General features: G+C 49.3%; 9 protein-coding genes across 9 annotated transcripts; 6 read left to right on the forward strand and 3 right to left on the reverse strand.

Moving 5' to 3' along the window:
• Positions 1–937: 937 nt before the first annotated feature.
• POX_f07372 (uncharacterized protein) lies at positions 938–1507 on the forward strand (the record flags this gene model as incomplete). The annotated part of the gene is made up of 2 exons (XM_050116177.1): positions 938–1224; positions 1288–1507. 2 exons carry the CDS (start codon positions 938–940, stop codon positions 1505–1507), a joined length of 507 nt encoding a protein of 168 aa, XP_049966316.1.
• Positions 1508–3094: 1587 nt separating this feature from the next.
• On the reverse strand, positions 3095–3907 carry POX_f07373 (uncharacterized protein; the record flags this gene model as incomplete). Its single annotated transcript, XM_050116178.1, has 2 exons — positions 3095–3666; positions 3742–3907. The coding sequence occupies 2 exons, from the start codon at positions 3905–3907 to the stop codon at positions 3095–3097; spliced, it is 738 nt and encodes a 245-aa protein (XP_049966317.1).
• Positions 3908–8053: 4146 nt separating this feature from the next.
• POX_f07374 (uncharacterized protein) lies at positions 8054–8423 on the forward strand (the record flags this gene model as incomplete). The annotated part of the gene is made up of 2 exons (XM_050116179.1): positions 8054–8065; positions 8118–8423. 2 exons carry the CDS (start codon positions 8054–8056, stop codon positions 8421–8423), a joined length of 318 nt encoding a protein of 105 aa, XP_049966318.1.
• A 1857-nt stretch (positions 8424–10280) lies between these two features.
• Positions 10281–10682, forward strand: POX_f07375 (uncharacterized protein; the record flags this gene model as incomplete). The annotated part of the gene is made up of 1 exon (XM_050116180.1): positions 10281–10682. One exon carries the CDS (start codon positions 10281–10283, stop codon positions 10680–10682), a length of 402 nt encoding a protein of 133 aa, XP_049966319.1.
• A 2635-nt stretch (positions 10683–13317) lies between these two features.
• Positions 13318–13731, forward strand: POX_f07376 (uncharacterized protein; the record flags this gene model as incomplete). The annotated part of the gene is made up of 1 exon (XM_050116181.1): positions 13318–13731. One exon carries the CDS (start codon positions 13318–13320, stop codon positions 13729–13731), a length of 414 nt encoding a protein of 137 aa, XP_049966320.1.
• A 2326-nt stretch (positions 13732–16057) lies between these two features.
• On the forward strand, positions 16058–17289 carry POX_f07377 (uncharacterized protein; the record flags this gene model as incomplete). The annotated part of the gene is made up of 2 exons (XM_050116182.1): positions 16058–16947; positions 17007–17289. 2 exons carry the CDS (start codon positions 16058–16060, stop codon positions 17287–17289), a joined length of 1173 nt encoding a protein of 390 aa, XP_049966321.1.
• A 2008-nt stretch (positions 17290–19297) lies between these two features.
• Positions 19298–19933, reverse strand: POX_f07378 (uncharacterized protein; the record flags this gene model as incomplete). Its single annotated transcript, XM_050116183.1, has 1 exon — positions 19298–19933. One exon carries the CDS (start codon positions 19931–19933, stop codon positions 19298–19300), a length of 636 nt encoding a protein of 211 aa, XP_049966322.1.
• Positions 19934–21394: 1461 nt separating this feature from the next.
• POX_f07379 (uncharacterized protein) lies at positions 21395–21919 on the reverse strand (the record flags this gene model as incomplete). The annotated part of the gene is made up of 1 exon (XM_050116184.1): positions 21395–21919. One exon carries the CDS (start codon positions 21917–21919, stop codon positions 21395–21397), a length of 525 nt encoding a protein of 174 aa, XP_049966323.1.
• Positions 21920–24453: 2534 nt separating this feature from the next.
• POX_f07380 (uncharacterized protein) lies at positions 24454–24903 on the forward strand (the record flags this gene model as incomplete). The annotated part of the gene is made up of 1 exon (XM_050116185.1): positions 24454–24903. One exon carries the CDS (start codon positions 24454–24456, stop codon positions 24901–24903), a length of 450 nt encoding a protein of 149 aa, XP_049966324.1.
• Positions 24904–24911: the final 8 nt, after the last annotated feature.

The raw sequence follows: 24911 nt of genomic DNA on the forward strand, positions 1-24911 counted from the left end.
GGCGCCTACCTTTCGAACAGTTCGTATTCATAGAGCCAACAAAATTAGCTCTAACGGGCCAAAATAATATGGTAAAAGCTCAAGGTTGCGGGACGTTAAGAGGATCATGTGCATGGACTGGTTCCGGGCATAGCCGAAGGCTGGGCGCGTTTAACGCGTTCACCTTGTGATCGAGCCTAATATGGCTAGTCATGCCTTCGCAATCCCTGCGCACACGAAAATTTGGATTGGCGACTGTGCATCAGCGGTCCACCGGAAGCTCTCATCAGCAAGCCGTACCAAAGTTCGGGCTTAGAAAAGCAAGCACCCATGCGGTAGAGCGTCGGGGCGCAGTCGCTCGCGTTCAATAACCCGAAGATTACTACAGATGGAGATTCGGTGGTAAAATAGGCAGGGTACCGGTTATGTTAGTTAGCATAGCGTTGAGCCTTCCAAAATTGCCTCAGGCGACTGATGCCGCATCATTCGCCGCTTGGAAACGTTTTGCCAGGGTAAATGAGATGAGACGGTGGACACAGAACCCTCGGTGAAGAGCGTGATACTCAGCGTTTAGTTTATATGAGCACTGCACAGATCTCTATGTCAAGAGGCCGTCTTCTAGAGGTAGATCAGCTTGCTGCCTTGCTCATTATAGGGATGTAGGCTATCGGTAAAAAGAAGTCCGCGAGGCATTGTGATGCTGTAGTCTTTCTGGTGGTCCTTCGAGGCGGATACAGAAACCATGTTCCGGCCCGCATAACTATCGTCTGAGACCTGAGAGGGACTTCCTTAGCTCACTCTAGCTGCATATTTAGCGCCTCAGGGACTAACGTGCTCACACCTATGTCGGCAACTGTTATAAGCAGGGAATCTCCTGGCTTCAATCAATCGCGGCGTTTTCCTGTTGTTGCACTCTGTCCATTCTTTCTATTTGCCTCGTTCTGGGAACAAACACCAAATGGTCGCTCTCCGGAAACGTATTCGAAGCAGTGGAAGATATGCAGATCAGTTCAAGGAGGCGCTTCAACCAAAATCCTCAAGGGCCAGCATTTGGAGCGACCAAGGCTCAGATACGGAATCCGCTGGTGAGGACGAGTCTCATCAGCCCGGCTTTTCGCCAGAGCCGGACGCAGGAGATATCTCAATGACCGACGGAAACGGAGATCAGCCAAACGTCCGTGGAGTATCTCAAGACGTGCTAGCATCAGCCACGGCAGATGAACTGGCTCTGATCGGCATGGCAGAGTAAGGAGACACTCACATCCCCCCACACAAACATGTGCCCCGGCAAGCTAAAGGACATACTAGTATATGGAAGCGTCAAGAGTGTGTGATCAATCGTTGGCGATGGAAAGGCAGCACTGATGAAGCGTTTAGGCATTCCGAACGGTCACTGGAACATCAACATGGGTGGAATGACCACTTTATGCAACAGCTTGCCGAGTTACGGGAGTTGATAGCGAAATCGTGCGCTGACGGGGCGGAACTCACTGCCCGGGTCTCTACGATGGAGGAGAAGCTGCTATGACCATGTCAAAGCAGATGCGGATAATACGGGGACGAGCATGTAGAGTAGGTTGATATGGGTCTGATATAAATCACTGTCGAGGTCCTTCGCAAATTGAAAGACCACAATGTAGCAGTGCAACATAGACGTATCCGGAGCTTTAGCCCTTGCCTTGCCCGACATTTCTCGCAACTATCGCGTCAGTAGCCGTAGACCACGCGAACTACCTAAAGGGTTGATAGTGTTGAGGCACTCCTATAGCGTCTATTTACCTGCCACCACTTGCCTTACCACCAGGACCATATACCAAAGCGTTATTTCTGAGTGACTGTTAAGACGGCTTTATGACTTTGTACAGCAGTCCACGTTAGTCGTTGCAAATCTAGAACAACTAGGTAAAAAACGTCGTTTACCCGAGTAAGGGTATAACGATATGAGCGTGTATATCTCCGTTACGAGTTGGTGCGGTTGGCTGCCCGGTGCGGTAGACGAGTGCCTGAACAGGTGTCTAGGGAACCTCCGGGGCTATTACAGACGGGGAGGCTCCGCTCGGTGTGGGTCAGGATATGCGATCAAGACCATTACCCCTGAGCCCGCTTGTAGGACCTGGACAAACACATCCCTGGTAACGAGCACACGACCCACAATTCCAGGCATTTGACCCTCGAGAATACCAAGTATGATCGATTGTTGCGTGTTTGGGTTGGGGGGGTCCCGGCGGTACTAGTTCTCCGGCACGAAGAAATCCGACGACAGCCATCCCACTTTCTCTGAAGGCAGTAGTCCAATGGTGCTTCTGTCTGGTCCGGAATTTGAGTTTACCCTCGTGTTGGCCCGCTCGGGGGATGTTTGCGCCAGTTATTCTCGCGAGGGGTGCAGTCCAGTCTCAAGCTAGAGGATCGTCAAGATCGCAATTTACACGCTCTGCCGCCGCTGGCCCCACATTCGGTCTTGGCACCTTCAACGATGCGAATCGATCGCGGCTAGACTTCCGCTCTTCCGATACTGTAACTCCAAGCATAGGCCTCCATGATCACCGAGCCCCGAACGTGGGGATCGACGACGCACCCGGACACGAAAGCTTAGCTATTCGAGCCGTTATTATCCAAGGTCGCTCACCCTCGACCGGCAGGCTTATCTGTTTAGTTCCAGGCGGGCGAGCCTTCAGCTTTAGACTTCCAAGACTGCCAGCAAGAGCCCTCGCAGGGCATGCGAACAGCTAGCTAGAGTGTGCTGGTCACCGAGTAGATGCAGTCCGCCTGCCTGTGGATTCCCAGCTCCAATCCTGATTGGCTGTGTGCTGATTTACGTTCCACAGTGAACATGTCGGTGGTTGATTCTAGCGTTTGGATTTTTCCCGCTCATTTACGGAGTACAGGACTAGGGACTGCGCCAATGAGAGGTTTGGTGAGCTAGGATAGCACGGAGGCTTGCTATGGGAACATTGGGAGGGCAAGAGATATCTTTTGAATCAAGCAGCCGAGTCTTAGGCAAAACTAGGAACTGATTCTTTCATTCTTTCAGAATATTTCTCGATTATAATGGAACCCGAGATCCGTTGCAGACGTTATGTTACATGACTCCTTAAGTAGCAGATTTGGAAAATTCTCATGATAGCAAGCCGCAGTGGTCAAACTGAGACGCTGCCTGGGAAGTGTTCATGGATGGGTTGGCTGGCGGCATAGGATGGGAGGGAAGGGACGGAAGGGAGTTCGAACCCAACCTCGCTGGTGGAGCGGTCGAGTTGGTCCAGACATCCTCATATAGCATCGAATCCGGCAGATGCATACCATTCTGCTTATTCTGGAGAGCGTCAAGCGATCTGCCGACCTCGCCAGCCGTCAAGAGTAGACTGTTTTGTGCCTGTTGTAGCACCGGAAAAACCTCATTCCACGCGACCTGGTGCTGATTGGTGGTGCTGGCTGCATCAAGAGCCTGCTTCATCTGGAGCAGCCGCTTCTCCAGTTCGCTTTTCTCATCCAGAGCCTGTTTCCCCTGCGCCCTGAGCTGGTTGATTTGGCCCGTCATGTGGCTCATATCATTGCGCAATTGCTCTAATTTGCGCAATAGTTCCTGTCGTTCTTGGTCCATGTCAGTTCGTTGCTTCTCCGACGCCTCATCAGCCTCGGTGAGAAGCCCTATGCACATCTTGTAGACCTTGTCGGCCGCTGGTCCTTTTGCTTTTGAAGTACCCTAGCAATCGCAAGTCAGACACGGCTCCATCCCGTAAAATGTGACCATGAGCAGTTACCTACCGCCAATCTTTGAAGCTTTGCGACACCAGACGGGACCTGATCTTTGGATCCTGCCGTGGCGGGCGGTAGAACGTGTAGCTCGGATGGAGACGTTGCTAGAAGCGGAGCTTTTCGCGGGCACTGGAGGGGCCGGGATCGTCGGCTTGCGCGACGAGGGTTTCGCCATCCTATATCGACCAGCCAGGGACGGACTTTTTCCTTTCAACGAGGAAACTAGGAGTGAAAGAGATCACGGATCAGAGCAATGGCAGGATATAATTTGATATAAATGGCCCTTTTGAACATTATTCCAGCCCTCGGAAACACCGTTGATAATTCGTATTCTGTAGGACGGCCCTAATATTTGTGAGGCTAAGGGAGCTTTCACCGCCCCACAACTTGGGGTAAAGCTTAAGGCCCACCGCCCACGGGGAGGGCCGGTGGTGAGGTCCGTGTTTTGCCCACTACGCAATTTGCTTTTCGTCGGATCCTCTTTGCCATCATCACCGTTATTACTGTACCCACTTGGAGTAGCTCGTTGCCTGGTCTCCACTGCCGCCAGACGGCGCTGAGATCGCCCCCTGCTAGCTCCGAACTTGTACCTTGGCTGGTAAATCTCGCAGGGGATGTTGCGGTGGAGATAACTGAGGTCGTATCGATGGCACCTCTCCGAGCATGGAGACCGGTGAAAAAGGAAAATACGCTCGGTAGTTGGCCGATTAAAATGATTTTCGGTATACTCACCCTCCGATTCGCTGGTGATAGAATTTATTCGGTTTCAACGGAACGCTACAACGACCGTACTTTTGCGATGACCCACCAGAGCTGATGTGGTTCGGGGCTGGTTGATCATCTCCCAGACCTGCCAGCTACCTTATGGTGGCTAGTGGTCTCTCTCCGCTGATTACTCGGCTTCCTGAGTTTTCCGGAAATTTCACCTCCCCTATGTCTCTAGTCAACAGATAGCGATGGCGCGAGGAGACACCTCGCACAAGCACAGTCCATTAGCGGCCGAGGCGTTGCCCAACCACGCTGCGACGCGGACAGGTCCGAGGCATCGCTTGTTTTTCTTCCCGCCGCCGAAACCACCGGCCATCATTCTTTTCTCACGCGTCGTGCGAGTGCTCCTCCCAAGTACGTTGGAACTCCTGTAGTCCCATTAATTCCATCGCCTACCACTACTAACTCTGTTCACACCAGACATCCAGGTCGCAAGGGTCAAGTCACGCTCAGTCGGACGAGGAGAGTGTACCGAATTCTGGTCGGATGCCTTTGAGTCTCGCAGAAGACCAAAGCCTCCCAGGCGCCGAACCATGAGGGAGACACAAACATCAAAGGATAAACGTCGCGCTTCCAGCATCCAAGCCATTGAAGACAGGCTTCGCACTAAGTGCCGAGAACTGTAAGTGAAGAACCGACAGCTGTCGCTTGAGCTAGCTCTTTTGCGAGCACAATTCGACGAAACACAGCGGCAGCATGAAAAGGCCGGTGCAGATTCTCAAGTGAGAGACGAAAGAATGATAAGCTCTTTACGTCAAGCTCATGTACAAATGATGTCCACGGCCATGGCGCTTCGTGGCCTGTTGGCTGCCCAGTCTAGCCAGCTCGCTCCACAGACGGCTGGTAAATTAAGTAGAAGCTAGCTGAGGAGGAATATTTTATTCCGGTTTCAACAATACTATCCTTCTAGGGGAGCATCGCAATTGCCTCTACATTGAGATCACTCAGGAAGGCTCAAGTTCCGTAGACTCGAACCAGCGCCGATAGCTGTGTAGCGACGGCGCCCCTTTCATCATTCTTCACCACCCTCATAAGATGGACTATTGCCGTGGTGTCGCACGGGTGGCGAGATTGAGGACGTCTGGGAGCTAAATTCCTAGTTGAGGATGCTTTTTCAACGGTCCCACCTTGGTGGTCCTTTGGAGTTACCCCAGCCACTTGAGGGCTGGGGCCTGACGTCAGCGTACTTGGGCTCTACGCCTACTGTAGTGACGGAATATAAAAGGGGCCAAAGGCTCCAACCTTTTGAGAACCAGGATTGCGCTCCCTGTCCACACACTATTGTGTTAGCGGACCAACTGCACATCTCCCTCACGACGTGATGCCCGTGTTGTATCAAGCCATCCCGAGGGCGGCTACCTCATTAATCATAGCGCCGAGGGCGGCTACCTCGTAAATCATTGCGCCGGGGGAGCGACACCTCGTTATCAATGGCGCATCACCTGAGGGCGGCTACCTCTTTAATCATAGCGCCGAGGGCGGCTACCTCGTAAATCATTGCGCCGGGGGAGCGACACCTCGTTATCAATGGCGCATCACCTGAGGGCGGCTACCTCTTTAATCATAGCGCCGAGGGCGGCTACCTCGTAAATCATTGCGCCGGGGGAGCGACACCTCGTTATCAATGGCGCATCACCTGAGGGCGGCTACCTCTTTAATCATAGCGCCGAGGGCGGCTACCTCGTAAATCATTGCGCCGGGGGAGCGACACCTCGTTATCAATGGCGTATCACCCGAGGGCGGCTACCTCGTAAGTCATTGCGCCGAGGGTCATCAACCTCGTTAAACCGAGAATGAAGAGGGTGTCAACCTCGTAAAACCGAGACACCTCTCCGACGGTGGGCACCTCTACGTGGTGCTGAGGACTAGTACCGGAGCTTCCGCTGAGCACGGGAAACCAAGACCTGCCAAACTTTGCAATGTAGCAGTATCTGAGATGATGATACGTCAATTAAGGTACGGGTGGACTGTGCTACGGGTTCCTGAAGACTTTTATAACTAGATAAGGGCCTTTTCGTCTCTCGAAAAAGAAGACTAGAGTAATGGTACTAGTGAAGCTGCAATAGGTAGCTGAAGAACATCGCCAATGGAATGCAACGACGTCCCGTATCATAGTAAAGCACTTCCTGACTCGTGACATATGCTACTTTTCTAAATTGTGTTTGTGTCGCCAGGGAGATGGTTGGATGACATTTACTCTGATCATCAAAGAGATTACTGGAGAGTATAGTCAGGAGTGAGAGACAAGGGCGGTACTTCTCTAGAACGGTAACTTCACCTAGCCTATCATCCATACCCGCCAGCATACCAGTCTCTTCACCAGTTTCTTCACTAGTCTTAAGAAATATCTCTTAGCACTATTCACTTGTAGAGTGTTCGCGGAGTCGCTTTCTGTCAAACTATCTATATGTTAAGTTCTACCGCAAGATAGTATTTATTTATTAGCTTCATACAGAACGAATGGGTAAATGTACATGCAACATGCTAAGATGTTGCTTAGAGTACGTTTCTAGTTCAGTGATCATCTACCTTTCTAATTAGCATTTTAACAAGAGCAAAGTAAATGAATGCACTACTCGAATAGAGTAACAGTGATGTATTTAGAAAGCGGCTATAGTTTGGATAAAACGCCATTCTAGGACCAGCGTAGGTCTTAGCCATAGTTTGGGAAGAAGCTAGCATCTTCAAACAATTCATCAGGCTTTAATAAGCTGTAGTTGGTACATGAATAGGCGAAGTTTAAGGGGTAATTCTCTTCCGCCAGAGTAACCTAAGGTAGCAACCTGAATACGATATATGTGCTCTATGCTATATCAATTTCCTGCGGTTGTATACTTATGCCATATACGTTAAGGCCCTGTTTTGTTTTTCTCTCTAGGCTTTTGCTATATAAGTTACTACTATTTTCTTACTTATTTCACCACTCTTTTTCACCACTCTTTTTCACCACTCTTTTTCACCACTCTTTTTCACCACTCTTTTTCACCACTCTTTTTCACCACACTTTTTCACCACACTTTTTCACCACCCTTTTCGCCGCAATACCTTCTCTCTATTCTGATATTCTCCCCGTCCGTCTTAGATTATACAAACATCCTAGTCGATATAGACAATTTTGCTACTCTGAATAGCAAAGTCCTCATTAAGATATACTGTCTACGTGAGCTAGGAGGTGATGTATGAGTTTAAGGAGAATAGTAGCGCGTTCTATCTCACCGTTTAACAAGGATCTATTCACTATCATATTTTACCTTACATTTGATATAATTCGAGCCACGTATACCGGTAGGTGTATAGGTTCACCGATACTCCGTTCTTCACGGGGATAGGGACCGCGCGGTTTTGTACAGGCAGAGAACGTCTACCTTGTATCAAGCGTTCCGAAGAAATGTTCGTAGGCTCGATCGGAATCACGTCTTGATACTCAACCGTATAGATATCTTTACAATATTTAAAACACCTAAGAATCCTTAACAATTGAACTGTAGCGATACCAGTATCTTCTGTGCTCCCTTCCTAGCTTATATCTCCAGTGATCGCCCCGAACATGAGAATGGATGAACCGGTAGGATGAATCGCCCTCCTCAATTTACATAGGCCCTTTATAACAATAACAGGGAATCCTCCGCACTGTGACAAGGCTTGACTCTCGAGCGCTCCGAGCCGAGCAGGCATATGCGAAGCTTGAGCAAGAGGTCAAGACTCTGCAAGAGAGCCTAAGACAGTCTAGGGAGGATTTTGATCACGTTGCTCGCCTGCTAGAAATTTTCTACGACCTCAATCAACGAACCGGGGCTGTCGTGGACTACCTTCTTCGGGAGCGTGGGGTGCGAGATAAAGAGGGGGAGCCACAATCTATCCAGATCATGCTGAGTGCTATATTGAAAGAGCTAGGGGAGGACGAGGATACCGAACAAAGTTAACACCAGTGACTTGGCCACCCGTTATAGTCCACCAAACATGGTGTAAAAAATAACCGTGCCGCTTGTTTACTGTATTAGCTTGGCCTACTCTTTTCTCTGGACAATTTAATATGCAGAACTTTGCCTGAGTTCAAATAAGATCTATTGGTGTCGCTATAAACTTCTAGAGCTAAACAACTCCTCGAGATGCATGACACTATATCGATAAGATGTGCAATGTCGGTGCTCATTCTTTGCTTAGACACGCTTATTCAGTCAATGCAATGCAGTTGTGCGGCTTTGATTGCTCAGTTTGATGATCAACTAGCTTCGTCTGTTCTGGAAAATGCCATCACTGCTGATGAGCGTGATCGCAGGCGTCGCTCGGCCGCTCCCTCCCCAGAGCCGTGCCCGCTGGCGGCAGAAAGAGCAACGATGCCAAATACAATCTCTGCTTCCGCCCTCGCTCGATACAATACACCCGAATCCTAGCTCGTTCGTGATCAGGCCTAGACCTTAGGGAAAATCAAGGCTCCACTAGTATGACTGCGGATTAGTTATAGGTGGTCAGCGTGAGAAGGTGTGTGGACATACGTGATATGCTGTACATAATCTTCTTATATGAAGATAGAGAGGCAAAATCGAATCAAAGGCGTCATTTCCCGGTAAATACTGAGATCGCCTTGTCTCTTCGCTCAGCCAACGTTCTGTTTGCCTCACAATCCCGCTTGAGTTGATCTCAGGCGGGAATTGGTGATTCTCACGATTTTCTGTGATGGAATAGCGCGACGAAGAAACCTGTACTAGGTGTTACAGATATTCTCCTGCACAGATGGTACGGCTAGGTCGAGCTGCTCTTGGTAATTCCGTAATTGACCCATCCACCGGCTCGCAGATTCTGAAACTCGACCACGATTGGACCTACAGGCCTCACACAGCAAATGCTGGGCTGCGTTGGAGACGTGCCTGTATAATTGGCTGTTTGGAGAGTTCTGTGCCATGTTGAAGCAAATCGCGCCGTGCCCGCGCGACTCTTTAGGAACCTCATTCGGGCATCCATCCCCCGCATCCCACACGCACTTAGTCCGGTGAATAGGATCACCTAAGACGTGGCCAAGCAGGCCGCAAAGTTGACAGGGCTCTGAACTCATCCTAGAAATAGATAGGTATGAGTGAAATAGGATACCCGGCCTAGAATGTCAGGTCTAGGAGGACAGTGATCAGGGGATAGCGAATCCTACTTATGGAGATGGAGGAAAGCTAGTCTACTGAGTTTCCTAAGGAGGGCATCAAGTTCCTAGGAGGCTAGAACAGGTTCAACGGCCATTCTAAGCTAGATGCTTAGGTGAAGTGGAGCTTATTACGGAATACGCGGATCGTGAGCCCACGGTGAAAGCCTGGTACAAACGTGAGTAAAGAAAGCAATGCCGTGGCGTGAAAACTTCACTTGGTAAACTCAATATGGGTCAGTGCTATGTCTCTTCTTGCTATAGTTGGCACGCATTCTCTGCGTTATTATCACTGACTGTCAATATCCAAACCCCAAGTAGTCGGAATACTGGTATCTGAGCACCGCGCGGCGATAAATAGCTGCATTTTTGAGGGCCTGGTAGCTTCGACATTGTCATGGAGCATTCAGCCACTTCATCATTTAGCAATGCAGTATATGAACAGTAATGATTTATGGGTACACAAGAAATATACGGAGAGATCCAACAAAGCAGAGTAGGCCGCGACCTACCGCAACAAAATGCGGTTATCAGGTTCCCCGGGGAGCAGATATTCGTTAGTACGCAACATATATCTAGTATATGTAAGGACTGATCTTTCCCTGCTCTGAAGTAATGCGGCACTATTCTCCACGAAATACGATCTAAAATGCACTATAAAACTCGGCATCGGGCCTGCCACCATACAAGCGATACCTCTGATACCACGCCTCTGATCAAAGAGGCTATACAGCGAGAGGTCCAGACCTCCTATCAGGGAGCCTGTGGAAACCATCAGAAGCATACGATGACTTCGGGAAACGCCGCAGGGCCGCAGACGATGATTCGACTGCGATTCAGCCACAAGATTTCTACACCAGAGGCCTGGTGGGTTCCTTGCCAGACAGAGGGACCTAAAACAGGCCGAATGAATAGAGACACGGGAAACAGTCGTTATATGAAAGAGAACATAAAACAAGAATGTGATCGTTTGGGATGGATGAGTCGGCTGCGTCCCAAGCCCCATCGGCAGAAGTTCATCCAGGAGAAAGGAGGACCGAATGCTCACTAGGACGTTCTGAGCACAATCCGGCCTTGCCCCACCTTCTTACCTGGCCCGTATTGCGCCCAGAAAGAGGCCCAGCTATTGAAATCTATCGTGTCATCCTTATGATCCTGTTCCTGTCTCCGCTACTTCTGACCTACTCGCACACTCGATGTTCACGGTTCAGTCGGAGCCTTCTTCCTAGCATTAATGACAGGGCTCGGAGCGATTACGTAGTATTTTTCTAACTTAAATGGGTGATTTGAGAGGACAATTTGACGCTGCGCCGTGTAGGGAATTACGTATGAGCCCTAGTATGCTGCAGTAGTTCAACTCAAAAATGACTCCCCTTTATCGAGTGTATCAGGAGAGCTTTTTAACGAGGCAGATGCAATCGGACATGCGTTAAGGGCTAGGCTTCGAAACGCCACCCAGCCGTCTTAGGTACGCACTAGCTGAATGAAGAACTTCAGTAGTAACCATGAGACAGACCCCTGATAATCATCCAAGCTCTCGGAATTGCCATTACATTTTGCGACGTCTAAATTCACTACAGCCTGCAGATATCCTGAGCATTGCAACACGCTTCTTTCAAGGGTCATGAAGCAAGCTATGTCTGCTGACAAGGTCCCGAGGCTGGTGATCCGGCCCCCAGGAACAACGGTCTCGGATATCTCTTTGACGGTATCCACCTGCACTTGGTAGAATATCTGATGACTGCAGTAACTATGGTTGTTGCGGTGGACCCAGTCCTGCAAAAACGGGCAACTGTTTACCTGTGGACGGATGGAAGTTTCCCAATCTGGCGTGAGGTACTCGCGGATTCTGGTTATGCAGAAGAGATACAAGAGCTCCAACCTAAGATTGCTGTGAGACTTAACTATTATACATAGTCTTCCGATTCATCGGGGTCGATCGTTCATCGGGAAAAGGATAAAAGAAGGGTCAGGATCAGAACAGAACAGTCACAGGCTTCAACATTGAACTTTTCGCTACGCACGAAATTTGCTTTATGACCGTCCGACCACCTACAGTACTATCCATTCAACAATCTTTCGTTTGAGAAATGCACCGTTGTACACGGACCATTAAGTGCGAAATGGCAGGTTGAAGAGCTGGAAACCCTTCGCTCACGTGGTTGGACTGTACATTTTCTTACGGAGGGACAACCTAGTCCTCCATCTGACCTTCTCTGGACCGCCATCGCTGGTCTAGAAAGAGGCTCTCAATTGCTGGCTTATGATACTAAGGTTGTTGTGCGTCGCAGCTTGGAGCTTGACAGTTTCTTCGTGCGAGACCTCGAGCCATAGGCAGTGCGCGGATCTGGGATTAAACTTGAAATGATGGCTCTGATGAGCTGTACGAACGAGATCTGAGACATAATGAGACATGTATGATGATTGTTGTAAAGTAACAAATTCGAGACTATTAAATTTGCAGTTACGGACCTATGATTATATTCTCCACAGGGGACTAACTCGTGTTCAGTCGAATGATTGATCCCACGATGTATACCCAAACGCGGTCAATAGCGTCTCAGCTTTACGTGGAGCTTGGCGCGGGGTAAGCTTATATTGATCCACCGTCTTTCCTGCATTGTAGTAACATCACACTCACGGTTGAGCCTACGTTGGAATACTGGCTTATAAAAACAGCAGCGACGTTCCAGCCTGAACTGACGCAAACGACTTGCGTACTATTGCCAGATCAGGCATTTCCACTAGCATTGGTCGTGATTCTCCCGACATATACTGCTGGGCGCCGACGAAGCCACAGTGGCTGTAGATATCTGAAAGCACCTAAACAATCACGCCCGTAAGTCAGAGCCTGTATATACGTTGTGTGACATAGCATAATGGAAAGGTGGTACAATGATGGCTATTGCTCAGGCAAACAAACACCCAAGTGAGCTAGGGGCGTTGAGTATCTGTCGTTGGCTGCTTGACGAAGCCGCAATACCAGAGGTGGATTGACAGTTTGCAAGCAAGGACGGGAGATCTGAAGTACCGGTAAGGATGCAGGACGCCAAGCGGTGATTGTGACTCGCCGCGAGGCTTAGACAGAGGAGTGTGCGCGGGTACGCGAGGTACGGGAGTCCTGTCCGCAAAACCATTCGCGGGTATATGCTGCAAACACTTCAATAATCTGAATCCAGATCAACGTTGATTATCAGATGACCACGCAGAGAAACTCTTCTGGTGGTCTTTGCGTGACGAATGCGGCAGAATAGTGTTCTTTTATATGTTGGCGGACGTTGATTTGACCGAAAATGTGGATGCATTGCAACCGGTCTGGAAGGGTATACGTTGCTCACGTATGGAAGACGGGCAAGGCTACTCGATTTGTAACCAAATTATACCGCAATGCCGTGTGAAATCTCCGCCTTAGCCTGGCTGTCCAGAGCAGCAACCACGTGACTGTGAGGAGCCGCCTGAAGCGTGCCGCGTCCCTGATAATCAAAGCGAGACTGTGGGCTACTTTCGGCCCCATGGCTCGGCTGACTGCTTGAGCTCAGCCATACTAGTACCGTCGAGCTCTTCCTGGGTCAAGGTGACCAGCCAAAGGCCAAGGCCTAGAGTGATGCAGACCGATAAGCCGAAGTTTCTTTTCAGTGCCCGAGCGTGGTGTTCTACAGTCAGAAATATTGGTCCTGGCCTTGAAGATGCAGGCAGTGACTGGCTTGCGGGACCCGGTCTCCAGCAACACTCTTCGGAAATTCGATGGCAAAGAGTCCAGATTAGTCCAAGCTGGATTGAATTCGGCGATGCAGGGTGCCTCGATTGGATATGTAGAAGAGTGTTCTGTCAATCTGCGCAAGTATAACGCAATTATGCTCCACCAGGCGCTTGTAGGTCTGCAATGGTTTGGCTCACCACCGCGAAGCAATATCGACAAAGGTCTTCGTGCAAAATTGGCCAAATATAATGTTCAAGACATGGCCAACCACGTCTGGTTAAGCCTCGATATCTCTATCGGCCATGGGATTCGATATCAGAACCAAGAGGCAGCATCGAGCTTCATTTGTGAGCCAAACTTAGACGGGAACGCGTTTCCCCCGAGTATGAGGCTAGAATAGACCGCCAAGCCGCAGAGACAGCCTTGTGCTGTTTGAATCAGAAGATCTGCGAAAGGGACTCGGCGACTGAGATCTATAGCCCGCAATTCTGCGTACCCGTAATGCGCTAGCTCGTTGTCGCTTTATCGTATTGCGTTAAATTTGACGGAATGGGCGGACATTGCGAGCAAGATGGAAAACGACGAGCCCATCTCAACCGAAACTAGCTGCTTTGAGAGTTTGCTTGATTCGCCGGTAAGAGGTTGGCAGGATATGCTGTGCTTCTATCGTCCTATATCCCAACACCGACAGTTGGCTTCCATCAGGCGATGGCTTGGTGCAGTATATTCCGGATTCTCATCCACGGGGTCGAGACTGACAGACCAAGGAGATGCCTGAGTGGTAGCCCTTAGCGAAGCTCCTGGACACCGACCGGGACGGATAATGCGACAAGCCAAGGAGTGGATTTGTGGGACGAGCTTATCATCATTCTCCTTCATCGCATCCTCATTGCTACAATCTTGCGTAAGGGGTCGTCGTGGGATAACGCGTGCCACGCACCTCTAGCTTATTATTGGAACACAGCAGGATAGGTGGATCCCCGGAGGCAGGAGATACTATATCCCGTTTAGATTAGTCATGTATTTGAGCTCATCTAAGTTGCCAGTTCGGAGGGTTCTTACAGCAACTCAGGGCTCTGATTTATCTCATAGGTGCACTCGTGTGATACACTTCGCTCCTTTCCCATATTCAGCGAAGACCAGGCCCGCAGGCGGCGCAAGCTGTTTGGTACCTCAAGCACCCATGTGAACTGACAATCCTAGGCTTCCGGTGAGGCTGGGTGAGACTTACATCTTGGCGAAGTGGTACCGCCGCGTAGCAATGTTCTTCCCTAAGCATCTCGGATTGGAATGACATGAAGCGCCCCGGCTTTGATGCACGATAATCTTTGCTAGAATGTGAAAGGTCCAGACACTCCTTGCCGCCTACAGCGACGTGATGCGAGATGTATTCCACGGGATCAGCCTGCTAAGAGTTAGCTGAAACACTCTTTGTCTTGACCCGCGGGGAGCTTCCCTCGACGCTTCCTCCATAGCCGGAGGGCGATTCTAGGCGGTAGACTCTATCATGTTAGCCGCAAATGTCAAGGAGAGCTCTGAGGGAGAGGCGGTGTTCGCAAACATTAATCACTCACCAGACGATCGTGCATACAGACGCGGTGTTGCACTGGACCAAGTCCGTTGCCGGACGAGAGAGAACCCACTTTACGGCCGGTATATATAGACTTGGGACAATATCATCTGACAAATTTCATGTGCAAGTTTGGCTGAAGTTACACAGGTGGATGCTTGCAGGGCCTGGCAGCAGAAAATGCGGAACGAAACGGCCTCAATTTTCTGGAGAACATGTCGGCCTCCATTTTGTATGGACATTGTTCGAAACCTGGCGATCAGGAGCCGATTATCGGTGATCATAGGTCGATGACAGCAGGATGTCCCCCCCGGCTAAACTGTTGTACATGCAGCGGCGACTGCAGTGCCGAGGCAGAATGTGCGGATGGAGCCCCGAAGAATGACCGCGTCTACGGTCGCAGTTGATATTCACTTCCGGTGATCTGCCAATCTGCCTCAAGATTGTGAGGGGCGACTCGCAGAACACCGCCTGGCCCCGTTGGACTCACTCTGTGTGCTCAGGAGACTCGAGAGATCATCTCGCCGTCCTCTACGTTTGGATCGTTCGGCTTGGTACCAAGGAACAGTGTCATACGGCGTCTGGTGGAAACCCTTCCACTATCCTTCTGGTGCGTTGACTGTTCACAAATCATTCAACGGGATCCAAGAAGGGAATCGCACCAGAAACTGGTTAATGCAATCTACTGCCAAGGGTCAAGCTTTTGCCTTCGTTCGGATGAGACTCGTGGTCGGATTCGCTTGTTGCCATTGAACGGCTGGGCATATTAAGGGCCAAGTCAAACGAGAATGAGAAAAAGCCTGGTTCGTAGTCAGGCTGTTGCATGTCAGTGGGCTCATTGTGCGAGTCATGAGTAAGAAACGCTGTGGAGATTTCTCAACATCTTGACTATCTTAGTATCCAGACGCTGCTTCCCGGGGCCGATGGCGCCCCGAGGATTAAGATTATGATTCCCAGGGACAGCATTGCCCATCCCAGGAGCGGCCCAGTAACTCCCCGGGGACTTATCGGCCCCAGAAGCCCCCAGCCAGCACGCCAGGATGCTTCAACTGAGATGCCCGTGCTCGATGTATGCTTGACAACAACCTGCACATGCCACCATTCACCGTTCGGGCAATGGTGAACGAAGCTTTAAAATTGGCATTTCCCCGCCCAGATGGCTGGTCGCTTCAACGATTTCACAATCACCGTCGACACCATCATGCCTACCAACACCCATGACTATACACAAACCGAAGCGCTCTCAGAGTGGCGGCGTGCTATGCTCCGCGAGATGCGAACCCAGCTGAAGGACAATATGTGCTCATGGACTGCGAAGACGACCGAGAAGCGATGCAGATCTCTGATGAGCAACGCATCTTTGCAAAAGGCAAACGATCTCCTGGACATATTGGAGGAAGATGCCTTTGGTCTCTCTGCCCTTGAATCTGTGCTTCATGATCTTGCTCCATTGGCCCTCTGCAAGCGCTGGCACAGACAGTATGCCGAGGAGCTCAGCCTAAACTGGTGCAAAGCGGCAGGCCAGGACTTCGCACGCCGATTCGAATTAGATCCGACAGTGCCGGTGACCACTTCCGCATCGAGCATTCTATCTCGGCGCGGGGACAGGACGTACGGGTTAAGGGCCGCAACTCCTATTGATAGTCCTCCTCTGAATTCCGGATTGGAGACTTTTACCACACCAAACATTCGGTCCCGGCATAGGGACAGTGATTATGGGCTCAGAACCATTAGCCCCTTGGATGGACTCGATCGTACCGTCTCCGCAAGTAGACTGCGGAAGAAGACCCGACTGGAAGGGATCACCCCGGACCGCCCAGCTCTTCTACGTGCCAGCAAGCACGGCTCCCGCAGCGGTCACTGCAGGATCGTCGGAGTCGGGTTAATCGCCTGTGATGATATCGAGGAGTGCCCAATCTGTTATGACTCGTGCGATGAGACAATCTACACGCAGTGCGACTCATGCGAAGGAATGTTCCACCTACAGTGCATGGATGAGTGGCTGGGAAAATGCAATACTGGAACTCGTATCTCATGTCCTATGTGGTAAGCTTGGAAATTACCGAACTATTAACACCTGGTAGCAGACACTGACTATACACTAGCCATAACGAAGATTTCGAGGTCATATACGTGAGCGCGACCCCTCTAGCCCGCGCAGCGCAACTCCCTGATACGCCTATGCACTCGCAAGAGGTTGCTGCAGAGCAACTCGGCCGGGAAAGCATGCCGACTATCATCCAACCGCCACTCGAGAGCCCCGAAGTTGCCGAGCGAACATCAAGCTCCTCTCACCCATCGTCATCGAGAAGCACTCCTACAGAGCCAGCTCGCCGATCAGGTCGCGAACGGCGTCGGCCTAATCGCTTCGGCTACAATGAGTCATGAATATTTATACCATTCTTCGCATTTCGCATTTCATCTGAGTCCTTTGAAAACCCCATTCTTTTATCAACACGTAGTTAGTAAACGGTAGCTGAAGCCAGTCACCTGTAGCTGAAGTCAGTCACCCGTTAGAATCAAGCAAATTCCATAGAGCGTTATCTTTCTACTTTTTGTCTGCATGCACCCTTGCAATGCTGGAATAATTCGTGCATCCCATAAGCATCCAGAACACCATATAAGTCTGTATGAGTGGTTGCGTCCATCAAAAGAATACTTAATGCACAGGCGCAGCTTAGCAGCTAGGGGGCCTCAGTTTTCAAAGTATATGAAAGACATGGAAACACTGTGGGGACTCTCATTCTATGTGAAGGGATTTATTCTGCTAGGTCTGAGCTTTACGCTGAGACTTGTACAGCCAGGACCACTGTACTGTAGATCTAGGCGAAATAAGCTCAAGTTGACTTCCCGGAATGCTGCTGGGATCCTTTCTACATACAGCTCATGCCACTAGCTTAACCATTAACCAATGGCAGACGCAGGAGCAGTTTCCATTTTCCAATACAGCCTCAGACATAGATATATTTGTTTGGTAGAACAATGTACGACAATTCCCGGTCGCCTCGACAGGCACTCAGTCCTTACTGGCGGATGGTACTTCCACCTTGTCATTGAACCCAAGATAGACACAAAACAGGCTCCATTATGTCAAGGTATAGTCCCTTAGGTAGCTGTTCTGGTGTAATACATCATTAGTACCTGCGCGTAGTTTAGCCTGAGGAAGGGGGCCAAGAGGTCGGCAAAAGTACATTGTAATCCATGGAAGGAAAGGGCCACTAGAAGAGCCCAGGAAATGTGTGTAACACTGAATTTATTGGATAGAAGTCTTCCTTAACGGGGCGATCTGAAGCTGTCAAGTTACTGATACATCCAAGCCCTGAGAGGGGATGATGAATGGTTCTAAGAACAGGGTCATCAGCCACGATCAATTTCTGCGAATCGTCCATCGCGAGAATTGGTGTGCAGTAAATAGGGGCTCGGAATACGATTGTATAGATCCTATCAATACCACATTAACATATACTGTACAGTACCTTATAGTGCTGTCGTTCAGAATTTGCCGCTTATCTTCAAAGGACATAACTTCCTTTAAAGCTTGCTATAACGGCCACAGTCATGTTTTCCCTTGAGAGGTGCCAGGGGATGTCCGTCATGATTTTTCGTGTTCCTGATCCAATTATCGAATGCGTTGTATGTTGCCGGGCTTGTATCATCTCCCTCGAGTCTCCCATTGGGAAGAACGATAACGAAGGTGTAATTCGAGAGATCGGAAGACTGTCCTACCTCCCGGGAGGTTGGGCGTATCTGCATTATGTCGACGGTCATCTAACAAGTGGGATGAGTTATGTCAGCAGTGTCCAGCAAGTAGAGCATAATAGGTTAAGCCTCAACAATACCATATATCGGATTCAGTCGTCAGTCCCTGTGATCCCTGAAGTAGAACTGAGAAGGCCAGACGGAGGGTGGAGTTGTCATTACCAAGGACATGTCTGTTTTATGACACGCGAGACCATTGCATTATATCGCCACATATCCCGCGTGCTAAACCTATCCTAGGCTTGAATACATTTCATCATTGAGATGAGACTTGGGCCGCCGCACTATTTGTTGTGAACCATTCAATCCGTAAACAAATTTTCCATAGCGAGCCCATGATGCATGTTAAAAGTACCGGCACAGAGGTAGATCAATGATGATGCCGTGAAGGATCTATGATGTTCCCAAAACCGAATTCACACTGGTAGATTCCCTTCAATCAGCCTGTACAGTATAATTCCACTGCGGCTCATCCTTGCCGATGGTGGCGCTGGTACTATAGATTATGCATTCCCTTAAACGACTAGGATTAAGCTGGAACTTTACTAGCGATCTTAATGTAATGAACCCGGCCCCTTTTGCTTTAATCACGTCAGCAGCTAGACGAGCTTCGTAATCATAACTGGTGCGATAATGATCACCTGGTAATGGACGTGTATTTCTGCATCCTGGGGGGAGAGGTCTCAGAAAGGCTGTTGCTAAATCTAATTGTCTGACGCGATGACGCGTATTCGCGGCGGTAGTACATACTCCTGGAGACCTCATACCAAACCTGGGCCTGAATACGTCTAAGATAACCGCCGTTGTCCTTGGTCTTGGCTCCTGTTCCATTCTTGATGTGTCTTTGCCACATTTCAGCGTAGGGGTCTTTGCGATCCAAGAGCTCTTTATGCGTGCCGCCCTCCACTACTTTGCCCTCATGAATGGCTAAGATCTGGTTGGCGTTGATGACTGTGCTCAAACGATGGGCAACGATGATCACTGTACGGCCAGCAGCAAGTTGTTTGAGAGAGGGCTGAATATGCTCTTCCGTACCAGTGTCAATTGCGGCGGTGGTTTCATCCAGCAGGATAATGCGGGGATTTCTTAGCAGGACGCGAGCAATTGCAAGACGCTGCTTCTCGCCACCGCTAAGACATGACCCATGAACTCCAACATTTTTATTGTAACCCTCCGGGAAAGCCATGATGCTGTCGTGGACGTGGGCAGCACGGCAAGCATTGTGGATTTCTTCGACAGTTGCGTTGAGGTTGGCGTACCTGAGGTTATACATCACGGTGTCATGGAAAAGAATGACTGCACTAGTTAAAGCTAAATACACGAACATTTAAGCAAGCAAGGCCTTTTACAGGTCACCTAGATTGCGTTGCACTTACACCTCGTGGGGACAAAGCACCATTCTAGGATCTATCACATCACCTGAAAGGGAAGGTGCTTCATTATATGTAATTCCCCTGCCAATAATTTGATCGCTCAATTTTAGAATATTTCCCTTTACAGGGACATGGACCTGCAGTGTGACAACTAGGGCTTAATTGCATTAGCTTGATTTTCCAGCAGTGAGGCTATGAGCGCTTCCTAGGAATCTGGACAGACCTGCTTATACGAAGTCTAAGAACAAACCTAGGTGCCGAGTTGGTCTTCTATTGTAACATTGGTGTCAAAAGCGTAAAAAAAAGTACTGGGTATGAGCCCGGGATCAAAGCCCCGGTTGCCGAAATTCCCGTTGCTGGCATGGGGCAAAATGTCGCAGGTCTGAGAATCACGCAGCCCTCTGGGACGGCGGCACAGGTGATTGGCGCCTCCCTTGTCAGCAAAATGGCACCTTCACAATTTGATCAAGTAGAGTAACATGGGCTTAGTGGTTGTCTCCAAGTAAGTTCACTTGAATATTCAATAAATCGGGCCGTAGTCAACTCAGCTGGACGTCCACCTACTCAGTGAATACGATGTTTCGGCGAAATATGTCGTGGCTATTCTCAGCTGAAAGGTTCGTCATGCATTTTCAGGTTGAGCTCCTTAATAGACGCCGCCGTGGTTCATTGGAGACCAAATACTTCTCGGAGCTATTCAAACTTCAGATCAAAGCGTCTAAAGCCAAGGAACACATGGATTGGATGTGCCTAGAGGATTATAAAAAACATAAAGAAGTTGCGAATAGCATGGTCAGAAAGGTCCACGTTCATGAAGAAATTGACCCTCGCTCATGAGACATCTTCCCTCAAGAGTACCCGCCACACGTCGGGGAAGAAAAGCAGGGTCCAACTTGACCTCGTTGCGCTAGAAAGGGACTTCTCTCAACCAAGATCTTGTATAGACTCCAATTCAAACCTATGGAATGGAGAGGAAGAGATATATTCCTTCGAGCCAGAAGCCCTCTAATTTATGCGAGGATTTGCCGTAAGCTTAACCCATGTTTGTTGGACACCTTCGCCCTGCAACTTTGCGTGGCACTTCATGAATATCTTGCGTTCCATTAGTTCCACAGGACATTGCTTAAAGTTTTTAATTGTGTGCAACCTCAAGTCTGCTATAGATGGATGATGAACGAAAGAGATAGTTACGAAATTCCACCGACCCCATCCAACGTTTGTCAATTTGAACACCTTGCATCCCAAACAAATCGCCTCAAATACTAACTTTACAGAGACGTCAGTACCTAGAGGCCGCAAATTTCAATTCATGGGGACTATTCTGACCTTCGCTTTCGTAGTCCCTCTTTCCTTCTATTCGCTCAAGCCGCGATATAACGCAGGGCCTCGATGCTCCCCGAATTCATTGACTGCGAAATCACACTTGACTGGATTGTCCTCGGCATGTTCTCGTCGTCGCGGCTGTCGGGTTCATGTTCCCAAGGCCTAGCAGGCGGGGTTCCATGATATCGGTCCCGAATGTCTCTGAAGTCATCCATCAAAGCTCGCGCGCCCTCATTGTTTACGCCCAGTTTCCAGGGGCGAAATGAAGTAGGAAACTCGACTTGCTCAAAATCGACAACCATCACTTTACTTGCGTCAGATCCTCCGTGGTCGCAGTACATGGAATTATTCAACTTTTGATCCCAATATACTGTAACAGATTCACCACTGCCTCTCATCCATACTCCGCAGCCAGAGATAATGGCATATAACCTGTAGAGTCTTTTGGATCCGCGCCAATCTGGCCCGTCTCCAGTAATAATCTCACCACCGCCCCACGACCATATCTTGCGTGTGTCCCTCGAATCCGCGGCCACTCGGTCCGTCTGAGGGAGCAGTTTCATGATCGCTTCACATGCATCGAGAGTGATTAGGACCAAGCAATATTTTGGGTGACAACGGTATCTCAGCAAAACTGTCCTACTTGCAGTGATGCAGTTCGATCTGGTAGTTCATCCAAAAAACATATATGTTTTGAGCAGTACAATGTAACTCAACGATCGAAATGGACACTATTGCAAACACAAACCAATCCTGTAAGCGCTAAACGCCTCAACGCATAGAAACACTCTCAGTTCATCCAATGTGGAGCTAGCCACGGGGGAGGCAAGAAAAGTAGCTGTTGGGTCTTTTCAGCATCATCATGACTTTCTCCAGCAGACTGATCAAATCGAGTAGTCGATTTTGTCACAGTGGCCCATTTCTTAATGTCACGCAGGAAGCGACGGGCAGCCGTAGAGCTGTCCACGTGGCCGTTCCGAACTGTAGTAAAGGGGAGGGACATTGGTCAGGTAAACAACGTTCGCTTGCAAGAGCTACAGTACACAACGTATAGTGTGCTTGCTCAGCAGTGTCGAACTATCGACTGCTCCTAAAGAACGCTTTCATCGATGTAGGGTAAACCCGCGCTAAATTTTTACTAAAACAGTTCTCGCTATCTCAAGCACCGATATTAGCAGGAGCTTTTTATCCCTTGCAATGGCCACTCCTACTCACTAGCATGCAGCGCATCGTAAATTGATATGATGCATTGGCCCACTCGTTAGTAGATTGAGTGAGCGGTATAACTTACTTTGTGGATTGAACTTGCAAAGAGCTGGGAACGGAGGTCAGGTATTACACGGAGCCTGCTGGTCACTGTGAGCTTGTGGTTATCGAAGGGACGATATTTACTCCATTAGTGGTGGAGCTGACGGTTAGCGGGACGCGGGAATCGGCCACTGATCTACCGGCACCAAGATTACATGATTCTTATACATTGCCGCTCTGAAGTTGATGTATCGCTTTTGCTTAATTCATTCGCTACTCCCATGGTCGATTTACTCCTAATTATCCCCAGATACTATTACTTAGTAGGTATCTCCCTTCTTCCTTACCTTCTAAGTTTCCTACCAGGCTAATTTATCATGTCGCAAAGTCAGCACTCTGACTTCACATCCTCCCTCTATGATGGTGAGATAGACAATCTTAGCTATCTAACATCATCAAACCACCTGGCCACTCCATCTGGCAGTCAATACGCACTCGAAACCTCCGACCAAGACTTTCTCCGACCGAATATCCCTCTGGCAGTCCCCTCTTTCTTTACACGCGTTGGACCCGACCGAAGGAAGGCCTTTATTCTCTACGATAGAATGGCGCATACCGACTGGGTGGGCTGGTGGCTACAGACTGATTTCGGGAGAAAGAGCAAGATTAACTAGGATTCGACGCGACATGCAGAGATTTGGAGCCACTACCACCAGGTTGCTCATAGTGCAGATGGTGCGCCAAAGGTCATGTGTCAGCGTTGTGGAGCTATTCTTGAGCACCCTTACACTGTCAATCTAAAGGCAAAGGGCAAGATACAATATCATGGCACATCAACAATGCAGAAGCACCTCAAGACAGCTGGGTGTTTGAAGAGTGAGCGAGGGAAGAGAGCAGAGATAACTAGATTTCTGAAGAACGGTGTACGTTCCTATACTTTATCCTGTTTTTCTACTAGAACCCACTCCTAGCTATTACTACTTTGCTAACTTATTTTGGGTGCTAATATTAGGGAGAACCTTCAACCGATGCACCTTTCTCGCAAGAGGCTTGGGAAGAAGACATCCTGCAGTTCCTTACGCTCAATCGGCTTCCACTTCATCTTATCGAGCATCCGACGTTTCAACGGCTTATTTCTCGGGCTCGCTACGCCCCATCACTGCTAATAATCCCCTCTGCCGATACAATCCGCCGTCGACTAAGGAGCCTCGTTCAAGACCGGCAAGAGCGTACCCTTCGGATACTACCCGCTAGCTCAAAAATATCGATTGCACTAGACTGCTGGACATCTCCATTCTCACAGGCGTTTATAGCAATCACAGGCTATTTCATTGATGCTGATTGGGTCTACCGCGAGGTACTACTTGGGTTTAAGCCTCTTTACGGGGCCCACACTGGTGTGAACCTGAGTAGCGTCGTTCTTCAAACTCTGATGGAACATAACCTTGAATCACGAGTGTTTGGGTTGACAACGGACAATGCGTCTAATAATAAAACCTTAGTAGATTCTCTTCAACAAGCTCTGTCAGACGGTGTTATTATTACCCGGATTCCATGCCTTGCTCACGTTATTCAGCTTAGCCTGAACCAGCTGCTCGATCGTATTAAGGCGGTCCCACTAAATGACTCCGCCGTGACAAAGTGGACAGAAAAGAAATCAAGACTAGCCCAGTCGAACGAGCAGCACCAAGGGCGAGAGATATTATATACCTTGAATAAGGTCCGCTATCTCGCGATCTATGTGAACGCAAGTCCTTAGCGCCGGGAGACATTCTATAATCTTCAGACGTCAAGCGTGAAGCTAGTGCCTATCCAAGATGTGAGAACTCGATGGAATTCAACTTTCCTAATGCTTCGTCGGGCAAAGCGTTTACGCACTATCTTTGCGCCCTTTTGTGCGGAGTATGACTACGAAGAGATGCTACTTCAGGACGAGGAGTGGCGTCAGGTTGACTATCTCCTTTGTATTACTGAGCCATTTTTTGACTATACAACTCAGCTATCAAAGACCCGAGACGTCATAGCGCATTATGTGTTCAAGATTTATAACAAACTCTTCGAGCACCTTGAGCAGTTAATGAAGCAGCTACGACGAAAGCGCGCTCCATGGAAGCAACAAATGCTTCATGCATTAGAGGCTGGTCGGACGAAGCTTGATGAGTACTACTCACAAACTGATTATATTCACGGGCACATCTATGCAGTCAGCACGATGCTGGCACCAGTAAATAAGTTCAAGTTCTTCCTTATAAAGGATTGGGATCAGAAATGGCGCGATACCTATCGCAAGTCCTTCTAACAAACTCT

Source organism: Penicillium oxalicum, chromosome VI (assembly GCF_001723175.1).
Source record: "Penicillium oxalicum strain HP7-1 chromosome VI, whole genome shotgun sequence".
Taxonomy (NCBI): Eukaryota; Fungi; Ascomycota; class Eurotiomycetes; order Eurotiales; family Aspergillaceae; genus Penicillium; species Penicillium oxalicum.